The sequence below is a fragment of the Oncorhynchus nerka genome, linkage group LG12, assembly GCF_034236695.1.
Source record: "Oncorhynchus nerka isolate Pitt River linkage group LG12, Oner_Uvic_2.0, whole genome shotgun sequence".
NCBI classification, from domain to species: Eukaryota; Metazoa; Chordata; class Actinopteri; order Salmoniformes; family Salmonidae; genus Oncorhynchus; species Oncorhynchus nerka.
In genome coordinates, this window is record NC_088407.1 from 38,047,798 (window position 1) to 38,075,516 (window position 27,719).

Sequence of the window (27,719 nt, forward strand, 5' to 3'; positions counted from 1 at the left end):
TGCTGGGCGGTAGACTTTCCGCTTGGGGTTGCTTGTCTGTGGGGTTGTATAATGAAGGTATAGGCTGACACGCTCTCAGGGTGGGGGTATCTTTCTCAAGAGAGAGCTTATCCTGCTGAGCTAGCTCTTTGATTATGTGAAAGTCCAGCTGAAACTGTTTGGGGTTGCCCTGTACTGGGGTTGCCCTGTACTGTTCCAGAATTGTACAGGTTGACATTGGCTGACTCAGAGTCCTCTTTGTCTAGTATCCTGAGTTTCCACCCTTAACACCCTTGTGTGTTAATATAGCACTGCTCCATGCCAGCGGATTGTCTGTGTGGAAGATGAAGTTGCTTATGTTCCCATTTGTATAATAGTGAGCAAAAAGTGTCTCTTGATTTTCCACAAGTAGCTTATTCTTTTACTCTTTTCGTGACTTCTCATTTTTTACATCCATAGGGTACTGTATTGTAAAGACCTCTGAACAGCGGGAGGGGGCTTCAAGGCCTCCTCGTTTGGGTGGGGTAGACTGTGAAACTCTCCTACCATTGTTGTTGCTCAAGGGCTTTGACACCACTCACTTCATACCTCAGTGCTAACTGAATTTGCCCTCAGATATGTTAAGTTTGTTAGCCTTAACTTAGCATTCAGTCCTTATAAATTAAAATATATAATTGTAATGTATTTTTCTTCTTGGCTTTAATAGTAGCTTCAGACTAAACATTACTCACTCAGTTCAAGGTTAGATGGTGTTTTCAGGTTTCTGTTGTTTGTTTACCAGAGCATTTGCTGTATTGCTTGGAAATAAGAATCTTTGGTAGTAGGAATCCTTCCAGGTAATTTTGTCCAAAATCAGGCTGTAGGTTTGGAGTTTTGATTTGGAGTGAAGGTTACGTTGTGGACGGTAGTATCTTGTGTATATCTTTGCCAAGAAATCCACGTTTTTCTAACTCTAAATCTCTCTCTCGCTCTCTTTCTTTTCTCTCTCTCTCTCTCTCTCTCTCTCTCTCTCTCTCTCTCTCTCTCTCTCAATCCCTCTCTCTCTCTGCCTTCTCTTAACGAGATTAGAATACACACAGCTGTTCTGGGATCAGTGAAACGGGAACACAGAGGACTCTGTGTACTGGTCTCAGAGAAGTTTAACATAGACAGCAAAGTCAGAAGGGGGCAATATTTTGTCTACCTGTCTTGTGACTCAGAATCCCATTGTCCATGTGTTTGGTTGTTTGGCGTTTACAATTGAGCAGCCATATTTACTGCTATAAATGGTCATCTTGACTCTTAATGTTGCCTTCGCCATGCTTTCTGCTGACGCCCAGTCCCGTATCACAACGCGCTAATGTTATCATGAGGATGAGGCCTGTCACACACTAATAGTAGTGTGTCAATTGTCAGCTGCAGTGTTTGCAACCGTGATGGTGTTCCTACTGTACACACACACACACACACACACACACACACACACACACACACACACACACACACACACACACACACACACACACATGTTTTACTACCGTTATGGGGACCAAACAATTCAATCCCATTCAAAGTCATATTTTCCCCAACACCTAACCTTGAACCTAACCCTAACCCATAACCCTAACCTTAATCCCAACCTCCTAACCCGAACCCTAAACCTAACCGTAACTCATAAACCTAACCACTAACCCTAACCATAATGGTAACCCTTAACCTAACCCCTAAGCTTAAAATATACTTTCCCTTGTGGGGACCTGGAAAATGTCCCCACTTGTTGGAATGTTCCTTGTTTTACTATCTTTCTGAGATCTTCTTGTCCCCACAAGGACAGTAAAACCAAACACACACACATGCACACACAACACCTAAGCAGGACACTGAGACGGACGTGTCGAACATGTGACATGACAGAGGCACGCATGCATGCACCGTAGTACACAAATGTGGATAGACAGGCATAAAAAAACACATGTGGACATACATGAGATTGCACACATACAGTTCAAGTAACAGGTCACTCAACAGTATACAAACAATAACTAATGTCACATTTTGTAATATGAGCGTTGGGATTGGTAGCCAGACTTGTCCGTGCCAGTACTTGTCTTAGCTTAGGCACCTTTTCAGATTGAATACAATACAGAGACAAGAGCACCATATCCATTCATATTAGATAACTGTAATAGATAATCATTGATTGACAAGGCATGGATAGATTGTGAGTTTGAAAGAAAATACCCTGGTCCCCTATTGGGGGAGGTCTATTGGTGTGACCATTTTGAAAAACATACTTAACCCTCTAAATCCTAATGTGTCCTTGTACCTCCCTATATCACCCATCCCTATCAATCATCTCACTCAATGTTTCATTTTCAATGTATGACTAATACGCACAGAGCAATATAGAAGAATCTCCATAAATACTGTATGTATTTGTTAGCGATACTAGCTATCTTAATCCATTGCCACTCAAAAGTGAAACGCCCCTTCTCCCTCTGAAGACAGTTCTACTTTCCCATTCAGCTCAGGTCAGAGGTTGGATCATCTTTTGAAGGCGGAAAGGCGTCCCCTCAGAATAGTATCTCTGTTACAGCAGTGGCCTAATCCCCCAATTGAAGAGCAATTATAAGTTTAGCCACAGACTTTGGGAAAGTAACCATGTGTGATCTTTCCTTTTTTTCTCTCTTTAATTCTGTGACCTCCTGGTACGTGTCTGTCTGTCTGTCTATCTAGTGGCTAGCTGTGGCTCTCCTCCAAAGACAGGAGGCCTTAAACACACTGCAACCAAACAACAAGAGAACAGAGGGAATACAAAAAAGGAATAAACAGAGTTTGGAGATGGGAATAGCTCTCTTTCTCTCTCCGTCTTTTGCTTTAACTTTGGCTGCCTGTGCCTCCCTCTCGCTTCCTCCTTCTCACCCTCCCTAATGTGTCTCCCAAGGCACAAGGCTGATTGACTGAGGATTTTTCCAGCAAAGCAAACACCCACGGTGGAACACTGTTGGTTGGCGACAACTTTGTGACAAAGACCCCCTGCCCCCCCTCCCCCCTCTCCTACCAGATTACACAGACCTTCATGTTGGGGCCACTGTCTGTTTGAATTCTCTAAGCCTCCATTGCTAACCCGGGGATGTTATATTTAATTATACATTTACCCAGCTAAACAAGGTGATAAATGGTCCATAAAGACCCCCAAGGGAGCCACACTAGTAGAAATAATAACATAGTTCAAGGGCATGCGATCGATCACATGCTATTAGATCATGAAACAACCATATGATAAAAAGGTAATGGGTTAGTCGAAGAGAAAAAATAACTAGCATCATTCAGTTGTCTTTTGATTTAGAGACAGACTCTCCTTTGAAAGTCATAACCTCTGCGAGTATCGCAAAGTTCATTCTAAAGTTTTTTGTTCTATAAACGTTGGTACAACCTGTGGCCTTTCACAGAGCAAATCGGAGCCACCTGCCAAGTCTGGGTGTGAAAGGCCACAATGCGTGATCACAGAGATACTGGACACTGGACAGGTGAGAGAGTCTATGACTGAAAATACTTATTCATCAATGCTTCTGAAAGCCTGTCTGTCTCTGAACACTTTTTCGATCCACTGAAGTTAAAACAGAAAACACTTTTATGTATTTCTTTTGACTCGGATGCCAAAGTCTGGAACAAGACACCGATCTGTTTAAAAAAACAAACATATATATATATATATAGGTGCCTCTTTTATCTTGTCTTGCGTTTTCTCTTTCTCTTTTTTTTTGCGCGTTTGAAAATGTTTTCGTGGCTTTTTCTTTTGGTGTTTGCTTGGAACGAAGCAGACCTGGGGTGGACGGAATGTGTGTGGAAGAGGAGGGTTGGAAGAAGAGAAGAAAAAAGGAGGGGATGTAGAAGAGTGGAGGTAAATAGGAGAAACAAAGTGTGACGGGGTCAACACTATCATTCACTGGCAACAAGATACTTGAGATTCCCTCGGCGGCTAGGATAACGAGACAGCACCTCACACCCTCCTAACCACACCCCAACCTGCCCTAACCTCAGAGTTCCTTTACTCCCTTGCTTCCATCCCAACCACCCAAAGCTGGCCTCTACCCTTCTACCCTACTCTCCTCAGGGCTCCTTCAAAGCAGGTGAAGAGTAGACCGTGTTGAGGTATCTGTATCCATCCCTCCAGGCTCGCTGAGGCTTGAGATGAGTTAAACTCAGATTGTTTCCCGGGTTAGCCAGGAGGCTAGTAATTAAGTTATGTCACAGAATAGCACCCAAACAGAACCTGACCCCTGCTCATCAAGTCACAAGTTATCTACACTCAGGCAGGCACACGTAGTGCATCGGATTCATGTAACAAAAGTAGAAAATGTGATGATTGTGACTTTGTATTACTTTACTTTGTCTAGATAATATTTTTTAACTCAAACAAGCTCATTCACCAACATTGCTACTACAGTACATGTTGCCGCACTTCCTGTGTAAGTCTCAGGTGGCTGGGTATGGGGGGGGTCACTTGCAGGTTACCCATGACAAATTAAACATGGCGACTTAATTACCGACTGTCACTTCTGGTAATCATGACCACACTAATGTGTCACTCACTCCTCTTCTCTCTATCCCTCTTTTTCTCTCACTCACCCTCCATGTCTCTCTTTTTTCTCTCCAAACATATCCCTGCATCACTTTTTCTCAATACTTCTTGCTCCATATCCTTCTCTCTCTTCCTTCAACCACCCCCTCTGTAATGTGTCTGTGTGTATCTGGTGAGATGAGTCAGGCTCAGGACAGCAGATATGAGTAATGTTGGTTCCTGACAAAGTCTTATTAAGGGATGACTGTGTGTATATAAGACATATAATTGTAATGTAGTGTTAACATGGGTGGAGGGAGAAGGAAACATTGTGTATTTCATACGTGTGATCACGTGGCTTATTGACTTGAACAAGCATGGCGTGTGGGAGTTAGAAAGATTTGGAGGTTTATCATAGCAGTATAACAACAGATGTTCAAGGTAAAACACAGATAAACAGACAGACACACACACACACACACACATACCCCTTAAGTAACATTCCTTAATAACAATTAGTTCCTATTGATTGGTGTTGGTGGTACCGCTAAGAATACAGGACAGAAACATATTCACGTCTAGACAATCTGCTATTCATTCATTCCGAGTTCGACTGAGATAAAAACATCGATCAAATCAGGAACAAATCAACCATTCCCGACAACCATTCAGCTCTTTCAGTTAGGGACTTCAAGTCTCTGAAGGTCACACGTTATTGACGGGAACTGCACAACAAAACATCTTTCTTATTGGCTCCAGTAAAGCATGTAACCAGTTGGCTGATATGTGTTTTGACTTTAGTCTTAGGAACAAGTCTGACCACAGTATCTCCCTGTGGCTCAATCGTTTTGTTTAGTGTGTTCATTCGGCTTGAATGACTGAGGCATTCAATCACCCGTGGCTGTCATGACCGGCTTTCAATCACTCGTACAGGCAGAGAGTCAGTCAGAGACCCCATAGTGATAGCCAGGGCCTGCGTCTGGAAGAGATAAAAAAAAGCTAACGCTAACTAGAAATGAAAGCCATGCATTCGTAGCTCAACCCCCCTCAAGCAAGCCTTACACAGCACGGGGTGCAGTATGCATGTGTCCATTCATCCATCCATATCAGTGTGTGTGTGAGCATGAGTGTGTGTGTGTGTGTGTGTGTGTGTGTGTGTGTGTGTGTGTGTGTGTGTGTGTGTGTGTGTGTGTGTGTGTGTGTGTGTGTGTGTGTGTGTGTGTGTGTGTGTGTGTGTGGGAATACGATGTGTGGCCCAGTCATCACTAAGCTAGGGGGGACGTGAACGTGGGGGAACTGGCGTGGTGAAAGAGGGGTCAGGGTAGAGTGAAAAGGAATGGGGTGTCACTCCACCGCTTTAGGTCAGGGTTAATGACTGCCAGCGTTCATTCAAATTGGCCAACCGGCAGCGAGAGGTCTTGACCTCATGCCACATGACCCGAGGAGGGAAGCCGTTTCCTCCATCTCACCCACTGTCTGTTTCTCTAACGCCGCGGCGGTGTGATATATCTCTCGCCATCACACAAACAGCACCCTGAAGTCAGAACGGAGGGAAGAAAGAAGGGATGGAGGGAAGGAGGGTGGAGAGCCCCAGGGGAATTCTGCTTTATTTTCCCCTGGCTCTCTGCACTTATGACACTGCTAGACAGATCCCTTTTACGCCCTGGACCCTGGGAGGGAGCGAGGAAGCGAGGAAGATTGGTTCTGGCACTCAGAAACCAAACATGATTTCACATGGCGTGCCGGGACAAGTCGTTTTTCTTTTTCTTCATCTCAGGCGCTGCTGCCGCACAGTAGGAAGAAAAGTGGTTTGGAAATTCTATTTATTCGTTTAGAGGAGATAGAATGAATGGAAATGTTGGGTTCTTTTAAAATCTCATCAAACCCTCTGGCTGTTGCAGTGTGTGTGTGTGTTTATGTGTGTGTGTTTGCTTGTTTGTTTGTTTGTTTGTTTGTTTGTTTGTTTGTTTGTTTGTGTGTGTGTGTGTGTGTGTGTGTGTGTGTGCGTGCGTGCGTGCGTGTGTGTGTGTGCTTGTGTGTGTGTGCACTCTATTTTGTTCCCAAAATGTTTTTACATTTTATTATCGGGAAAGTTCAAATGAAACAATGGTGTCACCAGGACTCAATTTTCCTCTGCTTTCTTTGCCCAAATGTTTCTCTCCTCCCATCTCACAATCACCTCTTATTTAGCCACAATCACTTAATTTAATTCCTCAGAAAAATACATTTCCATAGAGTATAGCACTCCATTCATCTAATCCATCTATAAAGTTCCCTTCATTCGTTTGCTGTTTAAACCACCACCACATTCAAGCATTGGGACTTTAGATTACTGTCATGCACGACCCAACATTGCTCCTTTGGGAACAAAGCGAGTAGAGCTGGACTAGGTTTTGATATCTAAACATAATTTAGAGCATTATTGCTGTGAAAAAATAGGACCCCATTCTGGGCCTTTAATTATGTAACAAATGTTTGACTATTCAAGTGAAATTCCTATGAATATTAATTTCAATTCATTTGTTGAGTGTTGATTGTAATTACATGAAAACATGATTTACTGCCAAGATTGCTGCTGCATTAGCCAGGGAGAGAAAAAACTGGGTAAATAAAAAAAAGGAACATTTTAACATGCAGAGAGAGGGAGGAGAATATCCCGTAATGGCTTACGGGACTTTTTCAGTATATATAAAAAAAAATCTCAAGTCTTTCCTTGGCTGAGATTCAGAGGCGCTTGAAACAATAATTGTCTCTCGATTACATAATAACAAAGGGGATGTCATTCATGTGGTGACCACCACTTGTACATAACGAGGAGTTCTTGCATTTTGATGGAGTTGCCGGAATGATATTTGTCCGCAACGGTGACAAATTCCAGGGTTAGGAACCATGGTGTACCTCAATGTTGCAATTGATAATAATGATCTGTGAAAACGGATGTCAGTCTGTCAAGGGAAAATGGAAAGAGCAGGGATGGATAAATTCAGGCCTGCCCTGGTCTAATATTCTTATGATTGCCGTAAGAAACGATGGAGGACAGGGGGAGAGGAGGGAGGAGAGGAGGGGAAGAGGACCAAGAGGTGATAGGGGAGATGCCCAGCTAGAGTGGAGATGTGACTGTGTATCCTCTTAATGAATCACATTAGCCATTTGTTATGCCATTCGTTTTGATAATGACCAAACTAGCTGATAATTTGTTGCCTCCCTCTGTTGTTCTCTCTCTCTCATGACACACACATACACACTCGCGCACACACACATACACACGCGCACACAACCGAGAAAGCGAGGTACACCTACTGTGCTGGACAGTGATTTCTAGTACACCCTGTCCTGCTGCCTCATCAGTTGTTCCTCAAGAGCTTTTCTTTGTTGATCCTGCCGTGTGGAGAGAAAGGCCTCAGCGTTAATGACCTGTTCACTCACTGCTTAGTTCACAGACAGCACTCGATAATGTGTCTGCTGCAACTACCACTGTCTTACTCAGCCGTGTTCTATGTGTCAAATACACATTTGTGTGTGTGTCCTTCCTTACATGCCTTTGCTCTAGTGTTAGCTCACACCTCCCACAGGGAGGCTGTTTACTCACCCTGTCCTCTTTCAGTATGGGAAGTAAACAAAGTGAAAGAGGCTACAGCGTCCTTCACTCCTCCTTAGCTGTATTTATCACAGAATCAGCTAGCTAGCTGCCATACTCACTCCCTGTGGGTTTTCAGATGCTCTGAGTGAAAGCGTCCCTATATACTCCATACACAGGTCTTTTATAAGGGTTTTTGGGCGATGTCTTTCTTTATAAAAGGATGTTATTGAATAGGCATACTATGCATTGCTCTGTGTTAGCCACACCGACATGTTGTTTGTGTGTGGACAGGCTTTAGGCTTATGACTTCGAGAGTGTCATAGCATTTGGCTACCAGACCCTTTTGCAAGCAAATTACTGGAGTTTGCAGCAGTTTGCTTTGTACCAAACTGCTCTAGTCAGAGAAATTGACACCGCTGCTTGGACTTGCAGTGCACCAACGTCTATCAAGTCCCTAAGTAATGCCCCTTAAGATACCCCCCTACCCTCTCTCCCCTGTTGTATAGTACACAGTGCCTTCAGAAGGTATTCACACCTCTTGACTTTTTCCACATTTTGTTGTGTACAGCCTGATTTTAAAGTTGATTAAATTGAGATTTTGCGTCACTGGCCCACATACTATACCCCATAATGTCAAAGTGGATTTTTTTTTACAAATGAATAAAAAATGTAGAGCTGAAATGCCTTGAGTCAATAAGTATTCAACCCCTTTGTTATGGCAAGCCTAAATAAGTTCAGGAGTGTTAGCAGTTGATGTTATTCTTTAATAACACAGACCCCAAAGCAAATCAGGGGGAGGAAAATAGGTTTATTCGAAGACGATAAATCATAGATGTTATGCTGAGAGGTAGATGGTCGATGGTCGTTCCTTCCCTGTCCTCAGTGATTCTCCCTCAGTTCTCTCTCCACATAACAAAGCGACAGCGTGTAGTTTTATAACCCCGCCCAATCCTGTGGTTGACCAATTAGAATTCCTTGCAATAAAACTGGGCCAATTGCCAAATAACAAGTATCCTATTTCATGCTCAATATATAGACAAATTCCTCCCATGTCTCTGCATTAATCCCCTATTACAGAAAAAAACACTGTTTCCATTGATCGTTAGTACTCTATTGACTTTTAGTCCACTGTCTCTGCGTTGTGTATGTATCTTCGAAATATTCTTATAGGAGTAAACGTTTGCTTATTAACAAGTCACATACGTTGTGTGGACTAATAGTATTAAACATGACATCCCTGTACCCCACACGTACAATGATATGTACGGTTCCTCAATCGAGCAGTGAATTTCAAACACAGATTCTACCAAAAAGGCCAGGGAGATTTTCCAATGCCTCACAAAGAAGCACCTATTAGTAGATGGGTAAAAAAAAAAACAGACATAGAATATCCCTTTAGGCATGGAGCAACTTTGGCTGTTGGATCAATACAACAATTCACTACAAAGACACAGGCATCCTTCCTTACTCAGTTGCCGGAGAGGAAGGAAACTGCTCAGGGACCAATGGTGACTTTAAAACAGTAACAGAGTTTAATGGCTGTGATAGCAGAAAACTGAGGATGTAGTTACTTAAGTGATAACGCCAGAGAAGCCTGTGTTTGGAGGATATATTAGCACGGGTGCTGTTATGACCGAGAAGAAGTTGAGGACCGGCAAACCATGCCAATATATCCTCCAAACATCGGCTTCGAGGGCATTATCACTTTTATAACGGGTTACCAACATATTCAAATAATGACTGACACATTTTCAATAACAATGTTATTTTGATGAATTTATTCATACCATTTCATCCTTCCACAAGATATAGTCCCAATACAAATCTAGGGTTGCTACCCAAGCCAGCTGGTCCTTCATTCAATATCGGTTCGGTTGCCAGAGACTTTTTGTTCTGTATCTATGGACGCGACCCAGTCTTTTGTTCTAAATGTTCCATTGCCATACTGGCTGGCAACATTCTTATCCCATTCTTAACATTCTTATTGTTTCCATTGAACTTGGCATACAAATAAAGACATTTTAATTACGTATATTAAGCATGGTGCTCCTTTCTTTTTGATGACCAATTTACCCCTTCTACCAAAGCGCACCTTCTGTCAGCACTTCCCTTCCTTCTCTTTTTTCACTCTCCATATTTTAAAGCATAGTGGTGACTGCATCATGTTATGGGTATGCTTGAAATTGTTAAGGACCGGGGAGTTTTCAGGATTAAAAAGAAACGGAATAGAGAATAGAGGATAACCTGGTTCAGTCTGCTTTCCACCAGACACGGGGAGAAAAATGAACCTTTCAGCAGGACAATAACCTAAGACACAAGGCCAAATATGCACTGGAGTTACTTATCAAGACGGCATTTAATGTTCCTGAGTGGCCTAGTTACAGTTAAATCAGATTAAGAATCTATGGCAGTACTTGAAAATGGCTGTCAAGCAATGAGCAACAACCAACTTAGAAAATATTGTACCATCCAGGTGTGCAAAGCTTTTAGCGACTTACGCAGAAAGACTCACAGCTGTAATCCCTGCCAAAGGTCACTCAGGGGTGTGAATTCTTATATAAATTATATAGGTGTTTCTGTATTTCACTTTAAATTTGCAAAAAGGGCAAAAAATACATTATTACATTATGGGGTAGTACATTTTATCCAATTTAATTCAGGCTGTAACGAAAATATGGATTAAGTCAAGGGGTATGAATATTTTCTGAAGGCACTGTACCTATTTTCTGAAGGCACATATCCCCTTGGATTGCCTTATTTATACTCAAACTGTAACCCCTAAACTCTTTAAACTTAACCCCTGTCCCCTGTCCCACAAATCCCCCTTCCACCGGACGTTCCTCCCTCTTTTAGTCCAGCTAGTGACCCCCACGCCGTCTCGTTCTCTCTTGTAGCCGTTCCGCCGAGTGACCTTCTCGGTGGTGAGCCAGCCCCAAGACCCCCACCAGCAGGGATCGCTGCAGAGCTGCTACGACAGCGGGCTGGAGGAGTCGGAGACGCCCAGCAGCAAGGGCTCTTCGGGGGGCCCAAGGCTGGGTGCGCTGCCCCTGCCCGAGGACAGCTACGAGAGGACCACGCCGGATGGCAGTGTCGGTGAGGCAGAGCATATGGAAAATGGTAGGGGCAAACACTAAAGAGCAGATATAAAGTGCAAGACACATTGACACGCATATTCCACATAGAGTATATAGGTGAACACCAAGGTAGAGACATGCAGATGTTTTATTTTGTAGGTGTAGCTTGTGTGTAGAGCAAGCAGGTGGCTGTGTGCTTTATGGGTGTGTGGTTGATTTTGAAGCAGGAAGGTGAGGTGTGGATTGTTAGGGGGCGTTGGATGTGTCCTCTGGATATGAATACTGCAGATCGTGCAGGCTGAATTTAATCAGAATTTAATTTGAGACCATGCATGCATTCATCAGGTGAATATAGTCTGAACCATCTCACAGGCAAGTTATTGAATGCGTTTTGCTTTAGCTTTTGATGTGCTCTCCTCGTCTCGTTTTGAAAGACCTCTGTTAATTTGATCAGAGCAGTTTTAGTAGATGTATTAGCCTTATTCATTTTCCCTATTAGATCAAGGCCTTGGAAGCTCCTCTTCCTTTGAGCTACGGTATGTAATTTGGACCGCATCCCTATTCAATTGCCTGTTGAATTTCATTTGGATTTAAAATATCTACCCGGCATGATTGATTTTCTACATGATCTTTATTTGGTTTTTGCTCCGATTAACTTAACTTTGTGAAGGCCAAACACTCACTTCCCATTGTATCCATCTGAGGCATTGAGTTTGATTCTAGAACAAGCTAACTGCAATACAGCTATTCAAGGATACATGTTGGTTCACTGCCCGACGGTGGTTTATTTGGCCATAATCAGTGGTTTACACACTGAAGATTGTAACAGGATGGATGATTCCCCTAAGGGGTTAAGATGGAGAAATGAAAGAAGTGATTGTATTGTACGAACTCGTGCTAGGCTAAGTTCCACCTCAGACTCTGGTGCTATGGTCATTGAGTAGACATTGAGTAGACACTTTTTTCCAAAGAGACGTACAGTGTTCACATGTACTCAGTGTTATGTAACCTGTGCTGGCATCAAAAACCACAACTCTGGTTTTGCAAGACAAACAGCGGTTATTTTTTATATAGCCGTTGCTGTATCAGTGGTGCTAGCTGATGTATTCTGTGGTATTGGTATAACCAGCAAGGTTTTAGGGGTTAGGGTAATGGACCCACTAATAGTCTGGTTTAGATCTATCAAGCTGTGACCGTCTTAAGACTGTAAGCCTGAGCACGGGCGGTTTTACGAGTGGCTGAGGATGAGAGTATTCAAATTGCATAAGTCCGCTGTGATTTTCTTGTGCAATGTTTCAAGGCATTGTGCCCCACAGTTTATCTGCAGGCAAGTCAAACCTTGTGATTTGTGACTGCAAGGGCATATATGCAGTCCAAATGATGGAGTCCATCTGGACTTCATTGTGTGCATCACACATTGATTTGGTTTTCATAATTCATTATCTAACATTTCTAGAACGCCAATACGAAACAGTCATTTGACCTACAGGTTGCGAATCTCTCTAGCTGTGAAATGAACCCGGCAGACAGAGATACCAACAGACAGACAGATCCAGAAAGGCAGACATGCAGATAAAATGTTGAACTCAAGAGTGTCTAAATGATCTTTTTAACTTTGCGATTTGCTGAGAACATTGAAGCTACTTAAATCAGATTAAAAGCACTTTGGATGTCAGATTGCTCAGGCCTACTCCGTGCGGGATGGGGTCTGCCCTCAGGGTATTTAAGACCTCCCATTGAGAACAATGGCTGCCCATTACGGGCCAAATTAGCCTAAATTAAAGGCTTGTTTCAATTTGGTCTGCGCTTAAAGTAATTGCAATGAAGGAATCAATATGAGACTAGCAGATTAGATAGAAAACGGGAATCTGCCTACCAATCAAACCACTGAGGTAAAATACAGAAAGAAAAAAAACACAGTAAAAAATATTGACATGAAAGTGGAGGCTGCGGCCTTTCTATTGCGCAAAAAAAAAGGTCAAATACGGCAAGGTTGAAGAATAACTTTGTATGGAATAAGAACATTTGCCATGCTGGTTCACACAATCTTAAGGAGGATCAGTTGAGTTGTTCTATGTTTATGCGGTGTGTGTGTGTGTCCTTATTGCCGTTGTCTTCTTGAGTGTGTTCGTGCCTGTTTCTCAACTACCCTTTTCACCTCTCCACACCACCAACTTTATCTATACCTCTAATATAAACCTTTTCTCAATTGCTAGAATGAATTGTTTACAAAGCTTACACTTTGTTGCAGTATCTTTGCTGCTTCCACTTAAAATCCTGCAATCTGATTAGTTGAGTTCTAACCTCCCATTCCTACTGACATTTCTGGTTTGGAAGAAGTTGAATGAAGGGAAGAGACTGATCAAATCAAATCAAATTGTATTTGTCACATGTGCCGAATACAACATGTGTAGACCTTACAGTGAAATGCTTACTTATAAGCCCTTAAGAAACAATGCGTTTTTAATAAAATACATTAAAAAGTAAGAGATAAGAATAACAAATAATTAAAGAGCAGCAGTAAATAACAATTGTGGGGGCACCGGTGTTGAGGTAATTGAGGTAATACATACATGTAGGTAGAGTTATTAAAGTGACTATGCATAGATAATAACAGAGAGTAGCAGCAGCGTAGAAGGGGGGGTGGATAATGCAAATAGTCTGGGTAGCCATTTGATTAGGTGTTCAGGAATCTTATGGATTGGGGGTAGAAGCTGTGTAGAAGCCTCTGGTACCACTTGCCGTGCGGTAGCAGAGAGAACAGTCTATGACTAGGGTGGCTGGAGTCTTTGACAATTTTTAGGGCCTTCCTCTGACACCGCCTGGTATAGAGGTCCTGGATGGTAGGAATCTTGGCCCCAGTGATGTACTGGGCCGTGCTCATTACCCTCTGTAGTGCCTTGCAGTCGGAGGCCGAGCAGTTGCCATACCAGGCAGTGATGTAACCCGACAGGATGCTCTCGATGGTGCAGCTGGAAAACCTTTTGAGGATCTGAGGACCCATGCCAAATCTTTTCAATCTCCCGAGGGGGAATAGGTTTTGTCTTGCCCTCTTCCTGGTGGTCTTGGTGTGCTTGGACCATGTTAGTTTGTTGGTGATGTGGATGCCAAGGAACTTGAAGCTCTCAACCTGCTCCACTACAGCCCCGTCGATGATGTGGGGGCGTGCTCGGTCCTCCTTTTCCTGTAGTCCACAATCATCTCCTTTGTCTTAATCACGTTGAGGGTGAGGTTGTTGTCCCTGCACCACAGGGTCAGGTCTCTGACCTCCTCCCTATAGGCTGTCTCATCATTGTCGGTGATCAGGCCTACCACTGTTGTGTCATCGGCAAACTTAATGATGGTGTTGGAGTCGTGCTTGGCCGTGCAGTGAAGTACAGGAGGGAGTACAGGAGGGGTCTGAGCACGCACCCCTGAGGGGCCCCCGTGTTGAGGATTAGTGTGGTGGATGTGTTGTTACCTACCCTTACCACCTGGGGGATGGCCCGTCAGGAAGTCCAGGATCCAGTTGAAGAGGGCTGAATCACTATATCCCTTCCAAAGGGAGGTTATGCCATTATACTACTACCCTCATGCAGCAGTTGAAGCACACACGGACACCCCAGTGCTACATTAACTTGATGCTAACCCACTGTCCATGACAAAAAAGGGGGAACAAAAGTTAACAGATGGGCGCAGTGCCGTGTAGCCTCGGCACTTGGGCATCGTTAGGCTGTTGAAATAATTGTGTCGTTAGGGTTGCATGAGAGATGTGTCGTGACATTGGGAGATGCACGGGGTCTTTGTGTTGCCCTGCTGTGTGTGTCCTCACACCCCCGCCGTCTGACCAGAGTGTCGGGATTAAGGTCAGGGAGGAGGGAAGGAGAAAGGCTACACAATGCACCATGACTACCTCATTCTGGTTACTCTATCTTTGTGGAGAAAGGGGGTTGAAATGTATCCAGATTCACAAAGAAAGGATATTGCTGTCAAGTGCTGAGAGAGTGTAGATCAGAAAGTATAGGAAAGTGAGAAAGTGAGTTTACCCTTCACATTGAATTATGCTATCCATAAAACGCCCTACTCCCCAACTCCCTCCGAGCCTGCATGACTTAGTCATTTTGAAATGTCACACGGTTGAGTCTTCGAGGTCATCGTCACACCTCTCTCTGCTATAGTCTGTTATTCCCATGTCTATTCCGCCCACTTCGAGGTTGAGTGGTATCCTTGGGAGCCGGACTGTTGTAGTTCTGTTTGGAGAAGCAGGAGAGCTTGTTCCAAGGCTCCAGGAGCCACGTGGGAAATCCTGACACTTCCAATTGGTCGTTGTCAATCAGAGGAGGCTGGTTGGAGGAGCTGTAGGTGGACAGGCTCATTGTAATGGCTGGAATGGAATAATTGTAACGGAGTCAATCGTGTGTTTGTCTATTCCATTCCACCCATTACAATCCGCCTGTCCTCCTATAGCTCCTCCCACCAGCCTCTTCTGTTGTCAATTGATGTGGAGGCACAAGGCGCAGTCCACCACCACTGCAGTCCCCTGTCTCTTTCTCCCTCATTCTTTCTCTCTCTCCCTCTCTCTACCATTCTCTCTACTTCTCAACCCATTTCCATCTCCCCACTTAGAAACTACACTACAGAGTTCCATGTTCAGCACATTCCAACACTGTACAGCTAAGCATCCTAATAACTTGATGCTACGGCTGTGTGTTTAGTTATTCATCAGTTTACCCATTGCTCATTAGATATTCATAAAAGTGGAGTGTCGGAAGTCAAACACTCCATTAGACAGTTATGGATGGCTAGGGTACGTCCCAGAAGTAGTGTGGGTGGGGTAGGGTTTTGGCAGGTCAGGAAAGGCAGAAAATGTATATTGCTCTTATTGATCCCAAGCACCGTGAGACCTGTGAATGTTTCATTTCTCAATATAAATCGTCAGCCAGCCAGCACATCGCGAAAATACACGTTTCCACATTGTCCTTTCAACTGTAATGTGCAAAGTGTTACATAAGAGGGAGAACACACTATCCACAGTTTGTAGGATATGTTTTATGACATTGATTAGACATTGACTTGTGTTTGTGTTCAAGAGGTCATAGATATCCTCCTGTGACTACATAAGCCATTTCCTGTGAATCTTTGTGTAATGTTAGCCTTTATAACCTAGAGAGAGAGAGACAGAGCGAGAGTATGAGAGAGGGGTGGGGTTGGGTATGAGCGAAATATTGTTTGTTATTTAGAGGTAAGAAAAGCATGTGTGATTCCAGAGAGAGGGAAAAAGAGAGAGATGAACATAGAGAAGTGGTGGAAAGACTGACCAGGGTGCTGCTAGCATTATCATGCGTAGCGTGGTGTCTCTTGTTTTGCCCGCATCAGTCATACATCCTCTCTTCACTCCTCCTCTCTCTCCTTTTCATTCTCTTTACTTTCTTTCCTGCTTGATGTTGAGAGGGAACTCTGGGTGATACCACTGATTCATAAACACCATCATTAAGTGCCTGGAACCCTGCTCAATGCAACGGGAGATACAAGTGCTACATCATAACATTGCACTTATAAGTCAGGTACACTCTCTAGGGCAGCATTTCCCAAACTCGGAACTCGGGACCCCAAGGAGTGCACGTTTTGGTTTTTGCCCTAACACTACACAGCTGATTAAAATGATCAAAGCTTGATGATAAGTTGATTATTTGAATCAGCTGTGTAGTGCTAGGGCAAAAAACTAAATGTTGGGGTCCCGAGGACCAAGTTTATGAAACCCTGCTTTTGGCCTTTCTCACTGTCTGTCTGTCTGTCTGTCTGTCTGTCTGTCTGTCTGTCTGTCTGTCTGTCTGTCTGTCTGTCTGTCTGTCTGTCTGTCTGTCTGTCTGTTTCGCGTTCTTTCTTTCTTTCTCGCTTTCTTTCTTTCTTTCTCGCTATCTACTTCTCTCCCTCCCTCCCTCCTCTCTCTTACCCATTCCTTCAGAGTATCACAGTCGATTATGATATTGTTGGTGTTGTTTCTTCTTCTCTCTCTGTTGTGCCCATCAGACTGCTGCTTAGGCTGGTTATTAGCGAGTGTGTGGCGCATTGTAGAAAAAACTCAGTTACAATCCGACGGCCAGATGGCAAAGAGAGCCCATTTAATTAAAGCCATTCATATTTCAAGAGCTCAGCAGCACTGGTGCAGTCGCCTGTCTTATTTCCCCGACTTGTGAGGAAATGAGGATGGAAAGTGTGTTTGGGTAAAGGCGGAAGACACACACACACACTCACATTGAAAACACACTCACACACACATAAAAAACACACACCTATCTTGTGTTGGATACGGGAAGGGCTATTGGCTGATTTGGATTTATCGTGTGATTGGATTAATTGGATGTGGATGCGTCAGCACGTGTCAGTGTATGCAATTTTGTGTGATGCACACACGTGTGTGTGTGTGTGTTGACTCTCCTCCTCCCTTTCAGAGCAGTTTAGTGGAAAATCACACCATCAATCTGTGTTTTACACTCACATTTTTCCCCCATCGACCTCTACAAGGTCATATCTTCCATGTGTACACACACTGTAGGAGGCATGGGAATAGTTCAAATCAATGCTGCTGTATTCATCAGAAATGTTAAACCAGCCCCAGAAACAGTGGAATGTCTGCCAACAGGTACATCTTAATCAGTTATGCCTTCTTAACCCTGAGTATGTGTGTGTGCATGCGTGCGTGCGTATGTGTATCAGGGAGCCAGTATGTGTGCATTGCTCTAATGAATGGTAGGAGTCTCTAGTAGGGATTCATATTTTCCCCAAAATCTACCAAGTTCTCACATATTTATCCCAGGAATCAGTGCAAAAATTGGAATTGCCCATTTAAAGCGTTTTAAACCAAGATCTCTATGCCATAGTTTTCCCCAAATAACATTTAACATTACATTACATTTAAGTCATTTAGCAGACGCTCTTATCCAGAGCGACTTACAAATTGGTGCTTTCACCTTATGACATCCAGTGGAACAGCCACTTTACAATAGTGCATCTAAGTCTTTTAAGGGGGGAGAAGGATTACTTTATCCTATCCTAGGTATTCCTGAAAGAGGTGGGGTTTCAGGTGTCTCCGGAAGGTGGTGATTGACTCCGCTGTCCTGGCGTCGTGAGGGAGTTTGTTCCACCATTGGGGGGCCAGCTAGCATAGCATTAAGCCTATCATTCTGCAGGCAACATTTTCACAAAAACAAGAAAAGCATTCAAATAAAATCATTTACCTTTGAAGAACTTCGGATGTTTTCAATGAGGAGACTTTCAGTTAGATAGCAAATGTTCAGTTTTTCCAAAAATATTATTTGTGTAGGAGAAATCGCTCCGTTTTATTCATCACTTTTGGCTAAGAAAAACCCCCGAAAAAAAAATTCAGTCATTACAACGCCAAACTTTTTCCAAATTAACTCCTTAACCTCATAGTCCGCCCAAACCCGTATGCGGTAGCGTAACTACAGCCTCAAGCTCATTACCATAACGCAACGTTAGCGATTTCTAAAAATCGCAAATGAAATGAAATAAATATGCCTGTTCTCAAGCTTATCCTTTTCTTAACAATCCTGTCGTCTCAGATTTTCAAAATATGCTTTAGAACCAGAGAAAATCACTAATTTGTGTAAGAGTGGTGATAGCTAGCTTAGCATTAGCGTTAGCATTTAGCACGCAACATATTCACAAAAACCAGCCAAGGAATCAAATAAAATATTTTACCTTTGAAGAACTTCAGATGTTTCAATGAGGAGACTCTCAGTTACATAGCAGATGTCCAGTTTTTCCTGAAAGATTCTTGTGTAGGACACATCGTTCCCTTTTGTTACTATGCATTTGGCTACCGAAACTAAACGAAAATTCAGTCACCTACATGTCGAACTTTTTTCCGAATTAACTCCATAATATCGACTGAAACATGGAAAACGTTGTTTGAATCAATCCTGAAGGTGGTTTGTCATATTTCTCTCCATTGAAAGCACCGTCCTTGTAGCCTGGTTTGTTCTGAGATTTGAATGGAAAAATAATGGGACTTGATTTTTGCGCACCGAATGCCACGCAGACACCAAGAGGGACACTTGGCAATTGTAGTCTCTTATGGTCAATCTTCCAATGATATGCCTACAAATACGTCACAATGCTGCAGAGACCTTGGGGAAACAAGAGAAAGAGTCCGTTCATTCCTGTCGCATTCACAGCCATATAAGGAGATCATGGAAAACGTAGCCTCAGAAATCCTGTGCATTTCCTGGTCGGTCATACATCTTGGTTTTGCCCGAAGCATTTGTTCTAAGGGACTCACAGTGAAAATCTTTGCATTTCTGGAAACGTAAGACTGTCTTCTTTCCAAAACTATCAATTCCAAGCATATTCGAGCATCTTTTCGTGACAAAATATTGCGCTTAAAACGGGCACGTCTTTTTATCCAAAAATGAAATACTGCCAATAGAGTCTTAACAGGTTAAGTTTGCTGAAAATAAACGCAGTTGACAGTGAGAGGACGTTTCTTTTTTTGCTGAGTTTAGCTACCTTGATCTTCATTGACCCTTTTTGCACTGACTTTTTGACTCAACACATGCTGCTTTTGTTTATAATCTATCCTTTTTATCTATTATTTTTATCTACAATTTTTCCTAGTCACTTTCTTCCTACTTGTACAGTATCTACATATCTACCTCAATTACCTCTTACCCCTGCACATCGATTCGCTACTGGTACCCCGTGTATATAGCCAAATTATCGTTAGTGATTGTCTATTTAGTATTACTTTTATTATTATGTGTTATTACTTTTCTATTATTTCTCTATTTTCCTTCTCTATGCATTGTTGGGAAGGGCCCTTAAATACGCGTTTTACTGTTAGTTTACACCTGTTGTTTACAAGGAATGTGACGAATACATTTTGATTTGATTGGATAATGTGTTATTTTTTGGGGGGGAGGGGGGTAATCTGATGCTGCACATGTTCTGTGGGGCCTGCATTTGTGCCGACATTGGGGAAAATGGTCATTTCCCAGGTCTTTATTTTTTTCAGGAAATGTGAAGAGTGTTCCTGGGACAGTCCTGGGATCCGATGTACTGTATGCCTACTGTATGCCTAGCTCGATGTACTGTATGCCTAGAGCCCCTCTCCCCGTATCTTCTCTCCTCTCTCCCTCCTTCCCTTTGTTATCCACTCCTCTGTTGCTCACATCATCATGAGGCGAGAGAGAGCGAGGGAGTGAAAAGGATAGAGGGAAAGTCTAAGAGCGAAGGGCGTGTGAGGTGAAGCTGCTGTTTGTGGCGGGGGAGCAAACCAGGCAGGTATTCAAATCACTTGTATACGTACTACCATACAACAAATGGCCAGTCAGGCCAGCTAGTCTATAAACTACAAGTACAGCGTAGTCTCCTTCCTAAATCTCAGTCAGTAACAGAAAATAGTATAAGAAAAGAAGAAACACTAAAAAGATTAAAAACCCATGCTCCAGAGGTTGGCGTTCTCCTCTGAGCTGTGGAAGAGAAACACACACTCACCCACATACACTGAGAATTGTGGTGTTTGTGTGTACCGAAGCACAGACTGACTCCCACTCCGACCGATGTGGATTTATCTAGGTCTGGGGGAGATTAGAGTAGGGATGCTGCAGCCATTCTAAGACTAGTACAAAGAGAAGCGCCACAGAGAAGAAGGTGGCCATTTTGTTGGGAGGGAAATAATTTTCACTTCACATTTAGCCACTTTCATTGTTATAAGTCTGAGTTCACTATCGGTGTATAGTAAGAAACAGGTAAGCTAGAGCTGTAGTCATTCCAGGAATAGTAAATATAGAACAACCACAGGAAAAGACACCAATGTTTTTTTGGAAGGAAATATGTTTTCACCTCAAATATTGCCACTCCAAGTCGAATATTACAATGTATTATTTCATATCGTTTCCACTATGTCTATGGATTGACAGAAATAGACGGGCATTGGCTTATAGGCAACACAGAGGAACTAGCATGGTCTTTCAAGCCACATTGGAAGGAAACATGACTGTTTTGTGAATGAGGGACAGTACAGTCCTTCCAAACCTTTGTATACGGCTGGACCTTTTAGGTGCAACCAAGCGTCAACTAGCAATTTGGCCCGCTTCCGAATCACACTGGCACATGCTATTTGGGAGAAAAATCACCCTCCGCGACAGATGTTGATTTGAAATGTTCCTGCTTTTTAATTTTTTTATTTATTTATTGTTGCTTTGCTCCCTCAATCTCTCTTCGTTTCAGCGGAAGAAGGGGGGAAAGGTGGGCCAGTTTTCAATGAAGACAAACACATTTACATTTACATTTAAGTCATTTAGCAGACGCTCTTATCCAGAGCGACTTACAAATTGGTGCATTCACCTTATGACCTCCAGTGGAACAGTAGTGCATCTAAATCTTTTCAGGGGGAGGGGGGGTGAGAGGGATTACTTTATCCTATCCTAGGTATTCCTTAAAGAGGTGGGGTTTCAGGTGTCTCCGGAAGGTGGTGATTGACTCCGCTGTCCTGGCGTCGTGAGGGAGTTTGTTCCACCATTGGGGGGCCAGAGCAGCGAACAGTTTTGACTGGGCTGAGCGGGAACTGTACTTCCTCAGTGGTAGGGAGGCGAGCAGGCCAGAGGTGGATGAACGCAGTGCCCTTGTTTGGGTGTAGGGCCTGATCAGAGCCTGGAGGTACTGAGGTGCCGTTCCCCTCACAGCTCCGTAGGCAAGCACCATGGTCTTGTAGCGGATGCGAGCTTCAACTGGAAGCCAGTGGAGAGAGCGGAGGAGCGGGGTGACGTGAGAGAACTTGGGAAGGTTGAACACCAGACGGGCTGCGGCGTTCTGGATGAGTTGTAGGGGTTTAATGGCACAGGCAGGGAGCCCAGCCAACAGCGAGTTGCAGTAATCCAGACGGGAGATGACAAGTGCCTGGATTAGGACCTGCGCTGCTTCCTGTGTGAGGCAGGGTCGTACTCTGCGGATGTTGTAGAGCATGAACCTACAAGAACGGGCCACCGCCTTGATGTTAGTTGAGAACGACAGGGTGTTGTCCAGGATCACGCCAAGGTTCTTAGCGTTCTTAACCCGATCCAACACCTTGGAGGCGCTCAGCCAAGTCCTCCCCCTCCTCTCTGTTTCTGTCCTTCTGTCTCTCTCTTGTTCTCCCTCCCTTTGTTCTATTTTCTTCTCTCCTCCCATCCTCTTTTCTTTCTCTCTCCCTCTCCTTTCTATCTCTCTGCGTCTCTCCTCGCTTTCTCGCTCTTTCTCTCTCTGCATTAGCACAATTAGATTTGCGTGAGTGTGTGTGTGTGCAAGCGAGTGTGTGTGTGTGCATGCATGTTTACGTGCGGTAAACATGTTCAATGGAGTGAAGGCCGCAGGGCGGGGGAGGCGTATGTCGGTGTGCGTTGACGCGTCGGGGGCCTGTGTTGGCAGAGATGGGGCACAGTGGGTGCCATGTCTACTCAGTGTGAGACACATGGCACAGGGGGTACCCAGCTCACCAATCAACAGGGTAGTTGCCAGCTGCATATCCTCTGTCTGTCTATGTGTGTGGTCCATCTGCCTCTTCTCTCTGTCTCTTATCTGTTTGTATAAGGCAGTATAGACTGAGTGTACAAAACTTTAGGAACACCTTCCTAATATTGAGTTGCACCCACTTTTGCCCTCAATTTGTCGGTTATTGAACTCTACAATGTGTCAAAAGTGTTCCACAGGGATGCTGGCCCATGTTCCCACTGTTGTGTCAAGTTGGCTGGATGTCCATTGTATGTTGGACCATTCTTGATACATACTGGAAACTCTTGAGCATGAAAAACCCAGCAGCGTTGTAGTTCTTGACACACTCAAACTGGTGCGCCCGGCACCTACTACCATAACCCGTTCAGAGGCACTTCAATATTTTGTCTTGCCTATTCACCCTCTGATGGCGCAAATACACAATCCATGTCTCAATTGTCTCAAGTCTTATAAATCCTTCTTTAACCTGTCTCCTCACTTTTGAAGTGGATTTAACAGGTGACATCAGTAGGAGATCATAGCTTTCACCTGGTCAGTCTATGTCATGGATAGAGCAGTTGTTCCTAATGGTTTGTACACTCCAGGTATATATCTCTGTGTAATTTTTCAGTATTTGGTGTTATATTATGCATTTGTGTGCGTGTCTGACTTTGCGTATATGTGTGTATTTCTGTACACGTGTATGTATGTGTGTGTGTTGTCCCCAGTGTGTTGCCCCCTCAGCATTAGTTTGGCAGAGCTGTGTGGTGGGGGAATAGGCATGAGGTCTCTGTGCTTAAAGAAAGGCCTGCTCTAGCTGAGTGTCTCTCTCAGGAGGGTATGGAAGTGCGAAGGAAGGCCCTCACAACACAGGCTGCATGGGGCTGCATGCCAAAGAACTGCACCAGGGGCGGATGGATAGCCACAGAGATAGGGAAGGAGAGAAAATCAAATAATGGAGAATGATTTTCCATCTTGAGGAACATGGTGAGAGAGCGCGCTGAAATAGAGAGTTATACACAAGGCACCAGGTTTTGTATATATACATGTACTGTATAGATGCATATACTGTTTTGCTTTTTGTGTATTGATGTGTGTATTTTTTCTACAGGGCTCACTTGGTCTCAGCATGACTCTCTGTCAAAATAACAAATATACACATGCACGTGCATGGGCACACACAGAGGTACCTACAGAGGTATAGCGGTCATCTGTATGTAATAACCTGAGAAATGTGTTTCTCTTTAGCTCTGGCATAGCTTTGGTGTTTGTTCCCTAGAATTTCTCAAAAGCTTCCAGTTGCCGGCAATTTCATTTGGCGGTGAAGGTATGTAGACGTGATTATAGCAAACAATCAAATGTACGACACAGCGGAAAATTCTAACGAGGGCGGAATAGGTGAACAAGATTTTCCCAAGCCCATGCAACAAACCCAAACCAGATCGGACCTGCTTAAAACCAATACACAAGAACTGACTTCATTCACCGCTAGTAGACATTTTTTTTTTTTAGGTTTGTGTATGTTTGAGTGCACGAGTGTTTGGGGAAGAACAGTTATTTCAAATGCTGACAGAGTCTACAGGAATTTGCCTGAAGGAAGAAGAGAGGGATGATATCTGCTTCATTTCTCTGCCATAGCTGAAGTCGTGTCTACTTTCTGACAAATGAGAGTGAATGGGTTCAGTATATTTGAAAAACGTGTTTGTTGTTTGCAACTGTAGGCTTGTATGTGAACATACCACCTCTCTACTTGACCTTTTGTGGCATGTTTAGGGCATGTGTCTTGCTTTGTTTTAATTGCGTGTGTTTATATCTTTGTCTCTCTATGTGTGAGTGTGGGTGTGTGCTTTCCTGTGTTTCTTTGTCTCTGTGTGTGAGAGTGCATAACAGCTTGACAGTGGCTTAACCTTTGCCATTTCAGTCTCTTCCCAGCCTCTTCTCATGTCATCATAACCTTCCACTCCTAAAGCTCCCTTCACATAATGTCTCTTACAAGAGAATTAAGCCAGTAGGAAGCTGGAAACCACCAGTGACTGACCCTGAACCCATGGCATTTAACCCCACTCACTTCAACTCTTAAGCACATTCACAGAAAGAACATTGAGGCCCATAGCATTTGAATTGGTTTATTGTGTTGCAATGATTCCGACATTGTCACAGTGAGAGGTTTTAATGTATTGTCATATCATACAGTAGGCGATCCTGTTTGTATAGCTCCATTCATAGACAGGACTTGGCTTGCATGCCCTCAAGGAGTGAATACCTTGGTGGAACCGTGACTCTGTCGCTGGCTAAGGCTTCAACCACTAATAGAAACTACCTGAATTCAAGCACTACTTAAAACTTGTTATGGAAGCGCTTCCCCAGTGGGAATCGAATTTTCTGAAATTTCAAGTGCACCACGCATAGTTTATGATAAAAATCAAAATTTCATAAAAATTGACATCCAATATACCAAATTAAAGCTACACTCGTTGTGAATCTATCCACCAAGTCAGATTTGTAAAATGCTTTTCGGGGAAAGCATGAGACGCTATTATCTGTACCATGCAGCCTCACATACTGCAACGTCACAAAAACGACAGATTTTTCGTTAGCGCTCGCAAACGAAAAGGCTGAAATAAAATATAAAACATTCCTTACCTTTGACGAGCTTCATTCATGGCACTCCTAGATGTCCCATAAACATCATTTAGGGTCTTTTTTCGATTAAATCGGTCCATATATAGCCTAGATATCGAGCTAGGAATACCTTGGAATTGGAGGAAAAAATTAGCATTTCATAACGTAAGTCATTTTTTTAAATGCCAAAAGTCGACGATAAACTTTCACAAAACACTTCGAAATACTTTTGTAATGCAACTTTAGGTATTAGTACACGTTAATAAGCGATAAAATACCTCAGGAGGCGGTGTGAAATCGTTACCTTGTCCGTGGAGAAAAATATGTTTCGAAACGGTCGCCCCAAAATCTGGGCGGTGCCAGTAGGAAAGTAGTTCCCTTGTTTAGGTTAGACCAAGAATCAATTGCGAAACTAATGACGTAACTCTAGACAGCATGGGGAAGCTGTAGCCAATGAGAACGCGGCTCTATTTAATTCTGTTCTCTGTAAACAATTCCCTGCAGGCGCGAAAGAATATATTTTTACATTTTCAGTGAACAGATTTTCATGCACTATTCGACCGAAACGCACGTTCTGTAAATGGCATAGGCGTGATTTAAACAGTTTTGGAAAGGTCTGACTGTTTCCTAGCCACACACACTAACCAAATGAACGTACAATATTCCTGGCATGAATAGCAGGGCGCTGAAATGTTGCGCGATTTTTTTTTAAAGACTGCGAAAATTCGCATGCTCCATAACTTAAATTACGGTGCGTAGGCCTATGTATGTACTGTAGACATACGCACACTAAAGCCCTTTGACACACACTTGGAATGACAAAGTCCTGTGGCAGTGTTAGTCCTGGTGATGCATGTGTGCATGTGTGTGTGTGTGTGTGTGTGTGTGTGTGTTTTGTGTGTGTGTGTGTGTGTGTGTGTGTGTTTGGTTATTATTAAAGACAAGGCTTGGCCCCTGGCTCAGAGGCCTTTTAGGTAAGTGACAACGTGCTCTGAGCTGATCTGTGGTCTGTGGCCAGACTTCGAAGTACCTGCTACCACATCAGCCATCAGATCACTTTAATTACCTCAGAGAAATTAAGAACACATACACACACACACACACACACACACACACACACACATTTTAAGCAGGTTGATTGATTGGAGAATTGTATAAATAAAGAAATGCCCACCTGGTTGGCTGGCTGTTGCCCAAAATCACAGTGACTTGATGTTCTATATCTATACCCATCCCTAGGGTCTGTGTTTTTCTGTGTGTCTCTGCCCATATTTACATGTATTGATCTCTGTCTGACCTAGGACAGATAATTTAATTTCGCTAGCGGAACACCTCGACAACATTCCGCTGAAAAGGCAGAGCGCAAAATAAAAAAATATGTTTTAGAAATATGTAACTTTCACACATTAACAAGTCCAATACAGCAAATGAAAAATAAACATCTTTTTAATATACCCATCGTGTCCGATTTCAAAAATGCTTTACAGCGAAAGCACACCATATGATTATGTTAGATCACCGCCAAGTCGAAAAAACACACAGCCATTTTTCCAGCCAAAGATAGGAGTCACAAAAAGCAGAAATGTAGATAAAATTAATCACTAACCTTTGATGATCTTCATCAGAAGACACTCATAGGACAACATGTTACACAATACATGTATGTTTTGTTTGATAATGTGCATATTTATATCCAAAAATCTCAGTTTACATTGGCGACTTACGTGCAGTAATGTTTTGATTCCAAAACATCCGGTGATTTTGCAGAAATACACATAATAAACATTGATAAAAGATACAAGTATTATTCACAGAATTAAAGAAAGACTTCTCCTTTATGCAACCGCTGTGTCAGATTTAAAAATAACGGCGCTCAGAGCCCAATCCAGCCAGAGAAATATCCACCATTTTGGAGTCAACAGAACAACGCTATAAATATTCACTTACCTTTGATGATCTTCATCAGAAGGCACTCCCAGGAATCCCAGTTCGACAATAAATGACTGATTTGTTAGCGTGTTCAGCCCAGTAATCCATCTTCATGAGGCGCGAGCACTTCGTCCAGATAAAAACTGTATACATTTCCGTTACAGGTCGTAGAAACAAGTCAAACGATGTATTGAATCAATCTTTAGGATGTTTTTAACATAAAACATCAATAATGTTCCAACCGGAGAATTCCTATGTCGGAAGAAAAGCACTTGAACGAGAGGTAACTCTGTCGGGAGCGCGCGTCACGAGCCTGAGACACTCTGCCAGACCACTGACTCAAACAGGTCTCATGTTCTATATCTATACCCATCCCTAGGGTCTGTGTTTTTGTGTGTGTGTCTACCCATATTTACATTTATTGATCTCTGTGTCTGACCTAGGACAGCGAATTGAATTGATAGAGGTATTGCAGAATAAATGGGTAGGATGAATGTTGCATTACATCTCACCATCTCCCCCT

General features: G+C 43.2%; 1 protein-coding gene across 3 annotated transcripts in view; it reads left to right on the forward strand.

The window, feature by feature from the left end:
- The window catches only part of LOC115138211 (protocadherin-7-like), a 216,881-nt gene that overhangs the window by 83,072 nt on the left and 106,090 nt on the right, over positions 1-27,719 (forward strand). For all 3 annotated transcript variants that reach the window (XM_065025562.1, XM_029674817.2, XM_029674818.2), the window contains one exon: positions 10,997-11,219. In XM_065025562.1, coding sequence (XP_064881634.1) covers positions 10,997-11,219 — 223 coding nt within the window. The remainder of the gene's footprint in view (positions 1-10,996; positions 11,220-27,719) is intronic.